General features: G+C 36.1%; 1 protein-coding gene across 1 annotated transcript in view; it reads right to left on the reverse strand.

Moving 5' to 3' along the window:
• Window positions 1–3,318: 3,318 nt before the first annotated feature.
• The window catches only part of LOC150097691 (cytochrome P450 2J4-like), a 33,804-nt gene continuing 20,715 nt past the window's right edge, over window positions 3,319–16,407 (reverse strand). Inside the window, exons 5-8 of the mRNA XM_090407365.1 lie at window positions 13,280–13,398; window positions 10,455–10,710; window positions 6,794–6,981; window positions 3,319–3,621 (exon numbers count right to left, since the gene is read on the reverse strand). Of these exons, the coding sequence (XP_090263491.1) occupies window positions 3,443–3,621; window positions 6,794–6,981; window positions 10,455–10,710; window positions 13,280–13,398 (742 nt within the window). The 3' untranslated portion in view covers window positions 3,319–3,442. The remainder of the gene's footprint in view (window positions 3,622–6,793; window positions 6,982–10,454; window positions 10,711–13,279; window positions 13,399–16,407) is intronic.

Raw genomic sequence — 16,407 nt, forward strand, 5'->3', positions numbered from 1 at the left:
TACCTTCTTAAACTGGGGGTGTTTCTAGTGGTGAACACCATTTTTTTTCAAAGACAGGATCAGCAGGTTACGTTAAAAATGTTTATCACAATTAATTACGGCGAAGGGGAATATTTTTAAGTACATCTGCGTGGTATTTATAAACGATTTCTCCGAATTTTATCTATTGGGTTGATTTTGCTTTCTCTGCAGATTATGTTGTTACTGAGCTTTAGATTATGTTAAAGCAATCTTATTATTTCGCTTGAATGATAAAGATTGAGTGATGTCGATCTCTTGAAAAAGTGTCAGCCTCTTGATCATCTGCTTTCTGTCAACTTCCTAAGAAAGTTGACCGTAATACATACGAAAAAGGTGTCGAGATTAAAACTTATTGTGTAACAAACAATCGACATGCTGCTGGATATCGAACATAATGTTGACAAAATGCGTGGTGTAAAGAAGATCGTATTGCTCGTCTAACTAATCATATATAATATCACTAAAAGAGTTGAGACAAAGGCTTTCAATGCAAGCATTGTTTATGTTACGCCCCACCCAACCCACCGACAACGCCTAACATATATCTTCAGATTGCAAATAATGCAATCACCACATTGCGTCCCACCCAACCCACCGACAGCGCCCTACCCAACCCACCGACAGCGCCTAACATATATCTTCAGATTGCGAATTGTGCAATCACTACATCTAACCGCTCTTTATCTGTACTTGACCATCTGTATATCTTCGTTGAGAAAAAGATTCTCACACAGCCCCACCCACCACTTAATCCATCGGCTATTCTCATCTCAAGTTTGCACTTTCAGTCCGGTCGGCTCAACCGCTCTTCTAAATTGAATTCTGCACAAAGTAGTAGCAGGAACCATCCAGACTCATTTCCAAGCAGACTCCACACGCAACCTCCAACTCACTGTGTCCTTTTCGAGGACACCGAGAAGGTAGCTGCTACTGAAATAGAACTCATGTCATAGTAGACACTACTCTTAGCTTCCAGCTAGCAGTATGTCTGCAGGAAACTCGGCAACGAGAATCGAATGCGAGGAAATTAAGCGTTAATCGGGATTTTATACTATTCTGGTCTACCCTTCCATTATGACTCTGACAGTTACGTTACTGAATGTTTTGTTAAATGATGATTGTTACTTACAGATAACAACAATGATTTGTTAGGGATTATTGTTTTTCATGCATTTCATAACAATTTTATTGTTGTGTAAACTCTTACATCCGGGTGTTGTCTGCATTGTTTTTTTTATTATATGCGTATCAGTATAGTTTAGTATGTTATCGTTTGCTGTGCTCTTGAATCAGATTGTTATGATCTCCAAAATTGCAAAATTGCAGAGTTGCAAAGAAACATACTTTCAGCATGTGTTTATATGCTTTACATGGCTAAATATACACTATGGTGAGAAAAGTATTTACACACCTCGTTTTAATTAAACGCAGTTTTTACCACATTTATAGTATTGCGTGGGGAAATCTTTGGCCTGAATGAACAGATAGTCTTTGTTGAATGCTTTCAACCAATTTTTGATACTCTGCAACAGGAATATTCTATTCCTCGCGCAAAACTGTCCCTCGGTACTAAAAGTGATAACTGCCGCTTTGGTTTGAAAGGAATTTGGCGTTTCTAAGTCCTTCCAAAATTGTTCAATCGGATTGAGGTCTAAACTAGGAACCGGCAAGTTTAACAATTGAACATTATTTTGGAAAAAATAGTCTCGGACAAGAAATTCAGTATGGCATGGAGCACTGTCATGCTAAACATGCAAGGGTCACTGCCACAGTACTTCCACAGCGTGGAAGGATGAAGGTATCCAGGTGGCCATCGGACGTCATGGTTTGGCATATCCATCTTAAACATTCCAATACCATAACTGGGCTTTCACCACACTTGACAGTTGTAATTATGCTACCCAGCTGAACCAGCTCCTCCGGATTCAAAGCACGAAGGGTTAAGCATTTATAAGATTGATTCATCGCTCGACAGAACCCATTTCCGATCATCTGTGGTCCAGAACGGTCAGTCTCCAAACGTGGTTTGGCATTGAGAGGGTGATTGTGGCTTTTTCTCAGCATATCTGCAGTGTTAACCTAAAGCATGCAACTCTCTGGCCAGACTTACGCAGACATTTCTGTCTGCGTTAGTCCGGTAATAAAAAGATGGGATGTGCTGTAATTGGTTTGCACTGTACCGGTGTCAGGATGCCATGTTCAGCTGAACCGACAAACTTCCAACGTGGGATGGTAGTTGAATTTCACATCAGTGGTCTTTCTGTCCGTGACATTGCTACGCGTCTCAGTATTCCGAAATCCGCCGATGTACGTGGTAGGATCCAAATTTTGAATGGCACGTAAGGTGTCCAAATACTTTTATCACCATAGTGTACGTTCTTTCTGAGTAAATTTTTGTGTACGTTTTTCGAGGATGCATCAGGTATTTTTTTTATGCATTAACTCCTTTTCCATTTTCAACTTATTAAGTAAACTGAAAATCAGGAAGTATTTATATAGTGGATTCATCCTCAACATCATTCTCATCTACATATTATCTCTATGGAGTTAATGGACTCCTGGCGGGAGACCCAAGCTAATCATTAGCCATGACTAACACTTTCATTTATAACAGATGGCGCTACAATAGTGCTTCCATTGTAGCATTAAAGTACAGAAAATTATTAATATTCAATATAGCAGCCACTTCGTAATGTGGTAAAGTTATTGCTGCTTTCAAGAATCCTGTTTCTGTTTGTTTTCAGGGAGTTGCACGAAACAAAGAGCTAATAATGCTATTAGGGATCAAAACTATATGAAGTTCTCATCAATAGCTGTATTTTAACTTGAAAATTAAATACTTCGATGGCTTCAATGGTAAGTAAATAAATAAATACATTGTTGTGCGTGACTAAGTTCGCTTTCGAAATACTGTAATTCTTTTTAGCAGCTTTTTAATGTGCTTCCCATTCACAGAAGGTTGTATATTAGTACCGAGAGTGGACTAAAGGTGTTTTTAAAATAATTGTTAACAATCCAATGTGTATAAATTTAACGCAGAAATTTTGTGCAGTTTCTGGTTATTAATACTAGTCAAAAAAGCCAAATATTTCGCAAACAGCTCCAGTGCTTGGGTCTCAAATTGTAATAGACAATACGTTATTATTAACTCTCTTCGTATTTCAATAAACTAATCTTGTTGTTTTGAAATTTACGGCAGAAGCAACTGAGATTACTAGGCCAGGGTAGGTTTGTAAATTCGTGTGTTCTTCCGTCTGTTCTGTCTGTCTTTACGGTAGAATAAATTATAATTAAAAATCTTTGGACATACATTTTTATGATTTTACAAAAACCAAAGAAAATCTCATTCAACCTGAATTTTGGCAATGTTGAAAATCTTACAACAAACTCGCAAGACTTTCATATGTGGGAATAGATTCCTTTACTTTCTTGAAATGAGACAAAGCTTATAAGGAGTCGGTCTATATACCCCTCCAGGGACCCCTTCCAGATTATGTCGTTTTCCTTCGTGGAACTTTATGTGGAATTTCTGCACTAGGATACTGCTGTAAAGGAAGACCTCCATAATAGCCAGCGTTTCTCCTGGACACGAACGTCTTCCTAACAACGAAAAACAACAACAAAATATGTAACGTTAACAAGCCAAGATATTTGAGTTATATACGGGTGTTGGATATTTTTGGTAAATACACTGTAAACATTATTTTCATTTGCGTAATTTTGCCAATAAAATTGCCAGGTTCAGACTGCCAAGTAAAGATCCTAAATACCAAATATCATTAGATTCCATCGCCCGTTGAATCAGTTATTATTATCACTACGAATCATTGTGTCAATACATAGTCCAATTTCGTATTCGCTTTCCAGCCAAAAGGCTGCGGTTTTGAATACCGTCGTGAGCATGGACGTTTGTGATTGTTTGTGGAAGTACTAGTGGTGGGAACGGGCGGTAGATGGCGTTGACGTAGTTGCGGTGAGTTGTAGTTGGTGGATTGAGTGGTGGAAACAGATGTAGGGTAGATGTCCTCCCTCTCTCCCGAATATTTTTTCACCTTCCTGCTATTTATCTTCAGTACGTTTACCTAAATCCTTCGAGAACTTTCGTTTATCAATTTTTATTTTACAGCTTTTTTATCTCTCTCTCTATTCTCTCAGAGCACGTACTGATTTATGTGTTAGGAAGTTTAGATTCGCTTTCTTCTTTTCCATGATTGCATCTTTTACTTCCTTAGTCTACCATGGAAGTCTAATATTCTTATCCTTGCAAACAACATCACTTCACCTATCGATAGTTAAATCCTCATTGTTTTCCTAAATGCCTGTTACTAATCTGATTCTTGTTTTAAAACTCATTTTTTTCTAGAACAAAATGAAAGCGGCTCTACTTTGATTCTTGTTAAATCTTTCTTACACAATTTTCTTGTTAATGTGAATATTCAATTTTATCCTGCTCAAAGCTAAATGCTGATCACTTCCTGTTTCAACTCCACTGCATTCTGTTATGAATAAGAATGTAGTTATTACTATCAACAATTACATTGTCCGTGAGACTTGTCTAATTTCTTATATCTCCTCTCCATGTTGAATTTCTGTGCATCTTTATGTTGAGAGAGCTTGTTAATGATAAACAATGTTAATAATTACAACTTCATGTCCTGAATAGAAATTCAGGACGTACTTACTGTAATAAGCTTGCTCTGTTATTGGAGTTTTCTAACACATTTCCGACCGTGTGCTTGAGATCTCCAACAAGGACCAACTTGCTTTTTAATCTCGTAACCTTCTCTAGTGACTCCAAAAAGTCCTTCACTTCTTCCTTAGCGGTATATCTGTGGGGAAAGTATGCATAAATAGGTGTCACATGTCCATTTCGCCATTCTGATATTTGCCCACATCACTACTTGAAATTCCAACCAATCAAGAATATATCCTGGTGTTTAATTGAATATTATAGTTACTCTTTCTTTCATGATCGTTATTATCTAAATATAACACCTTATATGTCGTTATTTAGAATAATCTCACCTGATTTTGTCTTATTTATTTGATAACATCAGTTATGTTGACGTGGTAAGTAATTCATCCACTAGTTCTACTTTTGTTTCGTTGATACTTACGTTGAGAATGCCCCCTTGAATTTTGCTGATATCAAGTTGGACTTTGTTACAGTTTCTGAATTTCCACTCTTGGCTTTCATTCCTTGACAAAACCAGCCAGGCTTTTTTTTTTTATCTATACGACGAATCTGTTTGTCCGCGCGGTTAGTCATATGCCTGGAGGAGTGTCCTTGGTTCGATTTCTGTCGGTGATGTGAGGAGCTGCAGGATTTTCCTCGGCCATAGCCAAGTTAGCCAGTCTTGGGCATGGACAGTAGGGTTTTTCCCAGTTTATCTTGGGGTTTTTCATCCCGCAAAGCAGGCAAACCGGCTTTGAGAACTCAACACTACAGATACTCCATGGAGTAGGGCTGACCACCTTATCCTGTGAGTTTGAGGCCCGATGATTAACAAAACCCTCGACACCGCAAGGTAAAAGAGGGTAAAAGGAAGATGAGAGACGAATCTACTTGCAGAGCATTTCATTTTGTTGTACGATCATTGTGGTTTGGCATAAGCGAAATTTGGTTCACTAAATCCCCAAATGTTAGCACCTCCTCTATTCAGTATCCCTGCAGATAATTACAAGGTCACTACGACGACAAGAGGATTACGTATTGTCAGTAGCCCCGTGGGTTCTCCTCATTCTTTTGAAGTGTATGTGGAGGTCTCTTCCTATTTCTCTAGCTTTCGCTCATAAGCGACTCGTGACCTACACTTAGAAATACATAATTCTCATTAAAAAAATTATTATCTCGCGTTGCATCTTGTACAGGCTCCCTTAGTCCATTCATATATTTTAATGTAAAAGAATGAAGTCAAGGCGAGTAATTACAAATAAACAGAAAGTGAGAAAATATTCTCGACAGTAGTGATAAAGTGAAGCAGTTAAACAAATTAATAACATTAATTTTTATAAAATAATAAAATAATAAATTCAATTACAAAATTACATTTTCCTGATTTAGAAGAATAGTTAATATCATCTTAAAGAGTTGTTTAAATAAGCGATATGTATTCACGAGTTTCGTAAGTACCCCTCCCTCCAAAAAACAAAATAATTACATTACATAGCAACCGTCTCGCCATCTAGTAACGATGACGATAACTAAATTTATATTGAAGATAACGACTGATTTATATCAATATATATCTCAACATATACTTCAACTTTCAACATGCCAAAGCAAGGGCGTCTTGTCCTAAGCGTATTTAAATTTGCCAATTCCAATCGACCTTTGCTAAATTTTTCAAATTTTCAACGTTTATTTGAATTGGCACATTTAAACAAACTTAGGATATGACGTCCTTACTTGGGCATGTTGATAAAGTGAAACAGAAACAAGCTAAAACAGATTCCCAAGTAAATAAACACAACTGATAACATTATTCACGAAAATAACAACATGGTCTTGAAATTTCATCTCCAAGATGTTTGAATCCTTGAGATCAATGTTAATCCAAGTTTTGGTACACAAAATAGCATGAAAATCTACATAAAAATTAAAAATATTTTAATTTTCGAGGATTACTTAACTTTTTCAGTCCAGGAGACCTTTTCACAATTGCCTTAGTAATAAAATATTAATCTAAATAACATTTATATATTGATGTTAATATTAATTACTTAAAAACAATTGCAAATTATACTTGTTAATGCACTAGTAGCATCTTACCTAAAGTAAAAGGAATCCAGCATTCGGGCTTGATTATTTCCTTTTTATCTTCAGACAAGAACCTCTCAGGCCTATATCGTTCGGGGTATTTCCAATAATTCTCGTCGTGGTGCACGGCCCAGATATTCACCAACACTGAAGTGCCCTTTGGAATGTCGTACTCCAGAATGGAGCTGTCTTCGGATGCGCTGGAAAAATTAATCATCATGGAGTTAATAATAATTCCGATGCACAAGTGTTTTGCAGGGAAAAAATATTTAATAAAACAAACCATACAGGACAAGACTGCGCGCAGTTATAATCAATATGGTAAAGTGTAAAATCTCGTATAGAAAAAAAGTAGAAATAATTTTTTCTCTATGTCGATTTTACATGGGAAATTAAATTACATAAAATATTTGTAATTAAAATAATATATAACTCAATGTTATACACGCTGAGTTATACATTAACCAAATTAAAAAAATAACTAAACACGTGATATGTGCTGTTTGCGTTTTCTACATATTTTGTCTCTAGTAAGAATCAACATGTTTGTTTTGTTAATAGCTTGCCTGATTTTGTTTTGTTAATAGCTTGCCTGATTTTGTTTTGCTAATGCACTGTCTCATAAAAATATCGAACCTGTGTGACCTGAGAATAGTAATAGCCACTATTGACTAATGAATAGGAGTTTCTTGAGATAGAGTTAAATTTAAGAGTTATTTTTGTGCTTAGCTGAATGTTTCTCATGAATGTAAAAGAAAGAAAAACAATTCTTTTATGCGATCCTTAATGGCGCAGTCGGAAAAATTTTAAGGATCAATACAAGTGAAAGACAGCAGAGTAGATTTCCTAAGTCTACATTTCGAGCACGTGAAATAGCATATTTACCGCCTTGATAGGGGGTGGGGGAGAAAACCAAAGGGCATAGACAAAAGGATTAAGAATCAAATTCAAGTTTTGTGCATGAATTAGAAATTGAAGTCTAGACAGCTGAACTAGCTCAAGCAACTACGATATATTACGAGGTAAGAAAAATATTACAAATAGAGCAATAGAGACACGTTAAGTAACACAGAAAAATATAAAATAATAAGTAAATATAATTTTTACAAAAGAAAATGATAATAGGATTTTTAAATAGGAGATATATTATTATTACATGGCACCTCCAGGAAGTCCAAAGACTCATCGAGGGAGGGGACCTTCTCTACAACTCTCTATCTCAATCAACTACACCAACGCCATCTATCGCCCACCACCACCACCACTAGCATTTCCACAGATAATCACAAATCCATGCCTACGGCGGGATTCGAACCCGCAGCCCTTTGGCGATACGCTGACCACTCGGCCAACCAGACTGTCAAATATTATGTTCGCAAATCAACTGGAATATTACTTTGCCCAATTAAATAACAGGAATGACAAATTAGGTAAGAAAATCCGCTATCAAAATACTAAAACTATGAAAATAACAACACAGAAAAAACTCAACGGTGAACCCATGAAACAAGTTACACTCTTGAGTAACTGGATTGTTTTCTTCTTCAATCAAGAGTGTAACTTGTTTCATGGGTTCACCGTTGAGTTTTTTCTGTGTTGTTATTTTCATAGTTTTAGTATTTTGATAAGATTGTGGGTTTGAATCTCATCGCTACGTGCATGGATGCCTTTAAGCGGGAGACGAATTCCTTTCACGTTTCTATTTCACGTATCTCTACACTAGGATTTCAAGAGAATTTGACCCTTGGCTCACTCATGGTACTATGTACGATTAGCCTTTACCGTTTTGAGTGGAATTCACATAATAAATAATACGTTTTTTAGGTATCAGTTCATGAATTTGAGAGATTGGGAAAAAATAAAGCAGTTGATTAAAGACAGGAAATCAGTGTATGAAAGTTTTGAAAACAAATGGGAAGGCATCAGTGACTTTTAACATTAATATTACAGAATGAATAAGTGGATCTACTTACAGAATAAGTTAGATCATATGGCCACTTAAACAAAATGGGAAATAGAAATATTTGCAGCAGGAAAAATAAATAAATTTATATATTCTCCTGATTTGAACCATTTCTTTCATGACTATCTTCTGAAGCACTCCTAACTTCATAAATTTACGAAATTAGGAGTGCTTCAGAATACAGACACGAAACAAATGGTTCAATCATGGCCTCTTCAATAACAAACTGATTTGGAAGAAAGTTGTAGATAGGAAACTAATCATGGACTATTAACCTACTTGATCAAAAACAACTAAACCACTGACCTATATTTCAGAAGAATGAACAGCATGATTTTTCTAACTGATGTTAGAGTGGATAGGGAGACAAATGAGGTAAAGCATTTTTTAAATGATGGTTCGGAGATGGAGATGGAGGTGTGAACAAGTGTGAAACGAGTCCCCCTTAGGATTTTAAACAAATGCATTTCATCAGGTGAATAATCAAACTGATGATGGAAATTGAATATTTTTACATTAGTCATTTAAAAATAATATTAAGCCACATAGCGTAAACTTTGGATCAATAAGGTCAAACTCCGACAACTTCAAGTTTTACTTGTTACAGTTATAGAGCGATACTTCAGCCCAAAATGAAATGACTCAAACAAACCGAAAATAACCTGTTTGCAGAGGCGCCGACTACACGGGGGGATACTTTTACCCGTGATTGCCCTAATAAGCACAGATGAAAGTGTTTCCCTCCCCCATTTACACACTGGTGAAAATATCGGTTTGCACTCGCGCAGTTTTATTTTAAGAAAAAACAAACATTGATATGTTGCATCTTGTATAATACAAGTGCAACGTATCAATATTTTTTTAGTTGAGAATGATAACACTAAATAGCTGTGATTTGTATTGACTGAGGTGGCGCTGCGGTAGTGTGAAGAATCCTATCGACAGTCCGTATTTGTTCTATTTGGGACAGTTCAAGTTCCAAGTATTCAGAACTAAATGATTGCGTACAGCGGTGGTCTTTAATTAATTCTTAAAAAGAAAAAAAAATGTGCATCCTATAAAAAGAAGCAGATTAGGACCAACAATTTTTCTCTTTTAATGTGCGATGGTCTGTGAAACTGATTAAAAGACGTATATCGAGAGTCACGGGAAGTGACTTAAACCAAGTGCAGATGGCGCTGATTCATATTATAAGAAACACTGTGTTCATATTAAACTTAAATATTAAATAAGTTATTTTATTTAATCTAATTAAATGCAACTAATTCAAATTATTTTTATTTAGTCTGCAGTCTTATCAAACGCCCGGCAATTGAAATGAAATATCGTTCTGTGTTTCAACCAATCAACGCTCGCTTTGAAACTAATGCAATACTAATTCCCTTATAACGAGAATATTGCCCTATTGTATTTTTTCTCATTGCTTTTCATTTTAAGGATGATTTTTTGATCCAAACAGCATCTTGTAATGCCACTCATTAACCTGGCATACAATAACACATCAACGTTTGTTTTTCAGTTATTTACCATTGTTTAAATGGGGAAAAACAATTAAAGGAATGCATATGCTGGCATATGCATTCAAAAATATTAAGAGTATTTCATAAAGACAACAGTAATGCTGGTTTATATTTTAAACATACCATGAAAGCCCTTTGGGTAATAAGTATTAAAATACTTTTGCGGGAGAGCAATAACAAAAACACTTACTATCTGTGTACATTGATTGGTACGACAGTCTTCCACCTCTGAACTTCCATTATAGCTGCTTGTGTGTAAGGCAAATTATTTCGGTCTGCCCACTGCGGTGTTCTTTCTGTTCCAATCACACTTTCAATCTCATCTTGAATTCGTTTTTGAACACCTTGGTATTCTGCCATTGTTAAAAGAAACCAATCGAGCGTGTCTCTGACTGTGCTACTCCCTGCTGCAAATAACGTCAGTGAGTTTCCTATTAATACATTCCCTGAAAATATATAAAATATAATTAATTAAAACTATTATATATATATATATATATATATATATATATATATATATATATATATATATATATATATATATATATATATATAATAGTTTATAAGTCCTTTTATTCCCATCTAGGTAGAAGACAAGGTCTTTTCTAACACGATCTAGCTTTTGTAGATTAAGCAGGAGTTCAATCTCAACTAGTAACCAATCAGAGATAGCAGACCCAAGACTATCGCTAATTATAAGCGGTAACCGATGAAGAGACGGACAAACAAGTGCTGCCATTTCTTAGTACCTAACCCTAACAGGATATGTTACTGTCTGAAATAATGTGGGTTCTTCGGTCGATTTTGTTTTGTTTACGAGACGAAAAACCGATTTTCCAGGAGAAAAAACCCGCTTGTCTGTGTCAGAGATTGACTAATTCTGGAATCGATTGAAGAAAGGCTAAGAAAACGTTCTTCCAGCCAGTGATTACCTGAATTTAAGTCTATCTAAGGGCGGCCTAGTGCGGAGGATCTAAACGTCACTTCCAATGAGCTACACGAGACAAACGGATGCCATTTTATAGTCAATGAAATTGTTGGAAACGTTACGTTTCTGCCCCGGCCTTCCCGAAGATGCAAATTTAAACAAAAAAAAACACAGAATTCTTATGAGAATATTCAAGAGAATGTTTCCAGAATCAATTAGTTTCCATACACACCGATAACATTTCAATTAGACCTTGGCTATTAAAGAGATGGATTTTCATTAAGAAAGGAGATTCAGACACGATTTTGTTGTTGTTGCTGTTTTGAAATTCCGATGAAGCAACAAAGGCTGCAATGCAATTATACTCTGTCTGTTAACCAGTGCATTTTTCTTGTCATCACCCCCTGCCCCTCTGCCACCATCTCCTTTACATATGACTAACTATAGAGGTTCTTCGAGTTCCAACTGAAGGGCATCACTGAACAAAACGAAGTATGGAGGTGCTTCTATTTTTCATAAATATGACGTTATTACACATAACATTGCCAAAAGCAGGTGTACATGTCACTACCACAGTAGTGATCCAGGGAGTTGAACGAACGTTGGGATTTAACCACGCTACCAGCCAAGATGTCTATAGACATCAAGGTTATCATGGATGCGAAGTGCATATTAAAATTTTAATGCCATTGATATTACATTGAAATATATGATGGAGACGAAGCGTATGAGGATGCGTATTTGATCCATAATGGCCGGTAAGGTGGTTAATGAATCCAGATTCGTGATATTTTTTCTGAGATCGCTTGGAAGAGGATTAGTCTGGAACTGTTATGAAATTTTCCATTAATTTTCGTTTAAGCAGCTTTCTCAGTAAGAAAGTATGTGATTTGAAGGTTGATTATGGTGTTCTTATGCGGTCTCTCCATTTTTCAGATCTTAGACATTTTGTATTATTATTTTTGTGGAGAGGGTGGAAGTATATTTAATATTCTATTTATGTTTAATGTCTCGCCGATGTCAACCAATCGTGATATACTAGAAAGAAGATCCAGCTAACTCTTCATTCAATGACGTACAAATATTAATGCAGAGGAGTAAAGAAATATCTTAACCATAGCTCTCGAATAACCAACATGGTTCATACTGAACGCTTACAACAAAACTCTGAGATAACTTCCACTCTTCTAAAGCTTGTGAAGTTTTTGAATAAGTGATTCAAAGTGTATAATTCGTTCTAATGCTATTTTTTGAGTCGTAAAACTTTACTAGAAAGCTGTGATTTAAGTATAGAAACAAAAGAAAGGAGTTAGTCTAAAATAAATAAGGACAAATCTAAACTTATATTTATTCAATTTAAAAGAGTGATTAATATTTTAATAACTTAAATAGCGAAGTATTTTTCTTTTGGGGAACGATAATATATGAGTTTGTGTAGCTCAGTGGAAGTGGCGTTTGCATTGTACGGTGCTTGACCACCTGAAGGCAGATTCGATTCTGGTCGACGACTAGAAGAACATTGTCTAAGTCTTTCTTCGATCAGTTCCCGAGATAGTCGATCTCTGACATGGGAAAGTGGGTTTTTCGTCCCGTAAACCCAACAAAATAGATGAAACGCACAATCTCAGACAATATATAGTATTAGGATCATGGACCACGAAATAGAGACAGTTCACATCCGTCTCTTCACTGGATGCCGTTCATAATTAGTGATAGTCTTGAGTCAGTTATCTCTGGTTGGCTATCGGTGGAGATTGTACTACCGCCTACTCCCTATAAGAGAATAAAAAGTCTCAACGGATTTTTCTTAATTTTCATAAGCGTAGATTGAAGAATACATGACAGCCTTATGGAACATTGGATAGTGTATGAATATTTAATGTTGATACAGTAGTTGTAATAATAAAATTCTCTATGAAATAAAAGGATTAAATATCAATTTGCTGTGTTACCCATCCTTAAAAAAACACTCAGCAGCTGCAGAAGTCACTTTGCATGAAGTAAAATTGTAGAAATAGTTTATATTTCTCTTTTATATTAACAATAGAATGAAAATCTACGATGCAAACGTCAGTTGGAATACTTACTGTTAAATGAAGTATTGGGATCCTTGACTTTGTTTTCTGCCCTTTCTTGTAAGAATCTGTCTATATAGTCTCTGAAATCATTGGGATCGAGGGTTTCCTGGTGCTGGTCTATTTCCTGACTGAAATAAATTATTGCTCTGAATTAATACTTAGATTTTACAAATAAATTTATCTTTCTTTACTTTGCATTTATTTTACAACAGTTTTTTGTTTGTTTATTTCATTCAGCCAGAGATGAACTCACATTACGTAAATTAGGCTGATTGGATGGTTAGTTCGTTTATAGTTTATTGGTGTAAGGACAGCAAATGTCGAAATATTTGCATGTATAAAAATTCGGTATGTACATATAAATAAAATTTACAATCAAATGGGTTTGAAGCGAATGGTGCGCTTTTTAATTTTTATGAATAATGCCATGGGATCGTATAAGATTTTGACATGTTTATTAAGGTTCAAGAGAGTTAGCGGTGCTGCTGATCAGGCTGTTTAGCTTCAATCGCACCTCTGAAATAGTCCCAAGGAGTGGAAAGAGAGCAAACTAGTTCAAATAGAGTAGGCTTTAACATACGAGCAGCAAATTATAGTCCGATTTGCGTCTCAGGAATGGAGGCGTTTAATGCATTACATTGAAAAATATAAAGAATTCAGACTCCCTCTGGTAATGTGTTTCTTAGACTACTTTAAACCTTTTGACTGTGTTGAGCATGTGAAACTGTGGGAAGTAAGGAAAAGAATGGGTTTTCCTCAACATACTATTAGGTTGATAGCCAACTTGTATAAGGAGCAAGAAGCCACGGTAAGAACAGGTGTTGGGTTGACTGACTGGCTTCAAATTGGAAAAGGAGTTAGGCAAGGATGTTTACTTTCTCCTCACTTGTTTAGTATCTATGCGGAGGACACCATGGGTGAAGCATTGGATGAGCTCAGGACAGGAATTAGGATAGGAGTTAGATTGATTAGTAATCTGAGGTATGCTGATGATATAGTACTCCTTTGTAATGACATGGAAGAACTTGGACTAATTCTTGACAAAGTTAACAAGATCAGTAATAACAGAGGACTTCAACTCTCTAGCAAGACAAAGATTATGATTCTCAAAGGAAATACAAACAGAGAAGCTCTTGAGAAACAAGCGTACCTTAATGGAAAAAGAATTAAGGAAGTCAGCAAGTTTAAATACCTGGGATCGATTATTAATGTGAAGAATTGCCGTTCAGAAGACTTCAGAAAAAGGTTAGGAATGGCTAAAATAATAGTCAGAGACCTGTCTAAAATCTGAAAGGATGGATCTATCTCCATGGAAACAAAGTTGAGGATTTTGGATGCAATTGTTTTTCCAACAGCGACTTATGGATGTGAGACTTGGAACCTAAAGAAACGGATATCTGCTTTTGAGATGTGGTGTTACAGAAGGCTGTTGAGTATATCATATACTGAAAGGCGTACAAATAAATGGGTGCTAGAAAAGATCAGTAGAACTTGAAGGCTCCTTAAGGATATTGACAGAAGAAAGTTAAAATATTTTGGACACATTGAAAGGATCCAAGGGGAGACTTCTCAGAACAGTAATAGAAGATAACGTTCCTGGAAAAAGAGGCAGGGGTAGACCATCAATGAGATGGATGGATGGCGTGTGTGGAGTGACTGATCTTCAGAGAGTTAAGGCTGCCAGAAGGGCAAACAGCAGGACTACATGGCGAGGCCTGGTGTGGCAAATCACCCAGCATCGGAGTGACCATACGGCATCTGTAGATGCCCAGTGAACATTGTAGTAATACATTACAAATGGCGGCTAAGAGTACCATCTTCATGTTCACCAATTCCAGATTGGGCGCACAGGAATACAGTACTCTATGCGAAAGATAGTTCTTATCTTAGTAGTTTATTTATGAGTTATATAATAAAGTGAACATTGAATTGCATAAAAGAAATGACTACTCGGCGATACTGCTGGACTTTACAAAGCCATTTGACAGGATATCTACCTTGTAGATTGAAACAAATGCGGATGGATATGTAGCTAGTGACATAAATAAGGAGGGCTCATGGACAGATATCAGACAATGAAACATGGTACAGTCTAATCTAAGAAAATGCAAGCAACTGCGAAAGTACAGCGCTATGTACTTGAACTGTGGTTATTTAATTTGTACATTAATAATAAGGAATCTTTTCAGAGAGAATATCCAAATGTTTTCTGATAAAAAATCAGAAAAGGCAATCGTTCATAAAGATGGTTCGAAGATCTTTCAAAATGATCTTAATAGAGTGACAGAGGATACTGTTTAACAATATAATGTGAAAAAATGTAAAGCTCTGAACTTTAGGTCGAAAAGATTATAAGCTATGTGTTACATTTATGGAAATAGCTGCAAAAAACTGACGAGGGTAAGGATTTGGGAGTGACGATGCAGGGAATCGAAGTTGGGCATACTAAAAAAAAAAAAAAAAAGTGAAAAATGTTCAAAAGATCACTTGGATGTTAAAAATAGGGATATTCTGAATATTCGGTTTTGCTTCGGTATTTGGCCGATGCTCGGCGTATTTTTCAAATATTCGCTTTCACCGAATGATTAAAATATTCGATGAGCTGGCTTGGCTGACCGAGTGATTCGCGCAGCCGCTCTCCAACCAACAGGTCGCAGGTTCGAATTCCGCTGTGGGTATGGATATTTGTGATTGTCTTTAGATGGGAGATGAATTTTATCGCCTGGTGCGGGATCACTTCTCGAGTAGCTTGAAAAAGTTTCATGTTTGATCTGCAGAGCAGGGTGTCCGAACTGTGTAGAAATAAAATGGCAAAAAAAAAAAAAAATCCTAATGCCACCCCATGGTAAAATGTACAATAGCGTTATAATAATATAATAACAACAACAAAAATAACACTTCGTGGTGGTGGGGGGGGGGGATACGAAAACTGCTGGGCGGAAGCATAAAAATTCCTGTTGCGAGTCATAAGGAACGCAACCAATCGGGAAAATCCTCCTCTCGCGACCTTATACAAATGGCTTGTCATTTGCAATGGATAGTTTTTGATATTTTAAATTTAGGTCTTTATCAAGGTCTTAAAGGTTGTTTATATTATGTAGGATTAAAATTTGTCTTAAAATAGTAAAGATTGGCAT

This window comes from Typopeltis vanoorti, chromosome 17 (assembly GCF_054136105.1).
Source record: "Typopeltis vanoorti isolate ZY-2024b chromosome 17, IOZ_Tvanoo_1.0, whole genome shotgun sequence".
Classification (NCBI taxonomy): Eukaryota; Metazoa; Arthropoda; class Arachnida; order Uropygi; family Thelyphonidae; genus Typopeltis; species Typopeltis vanoorti.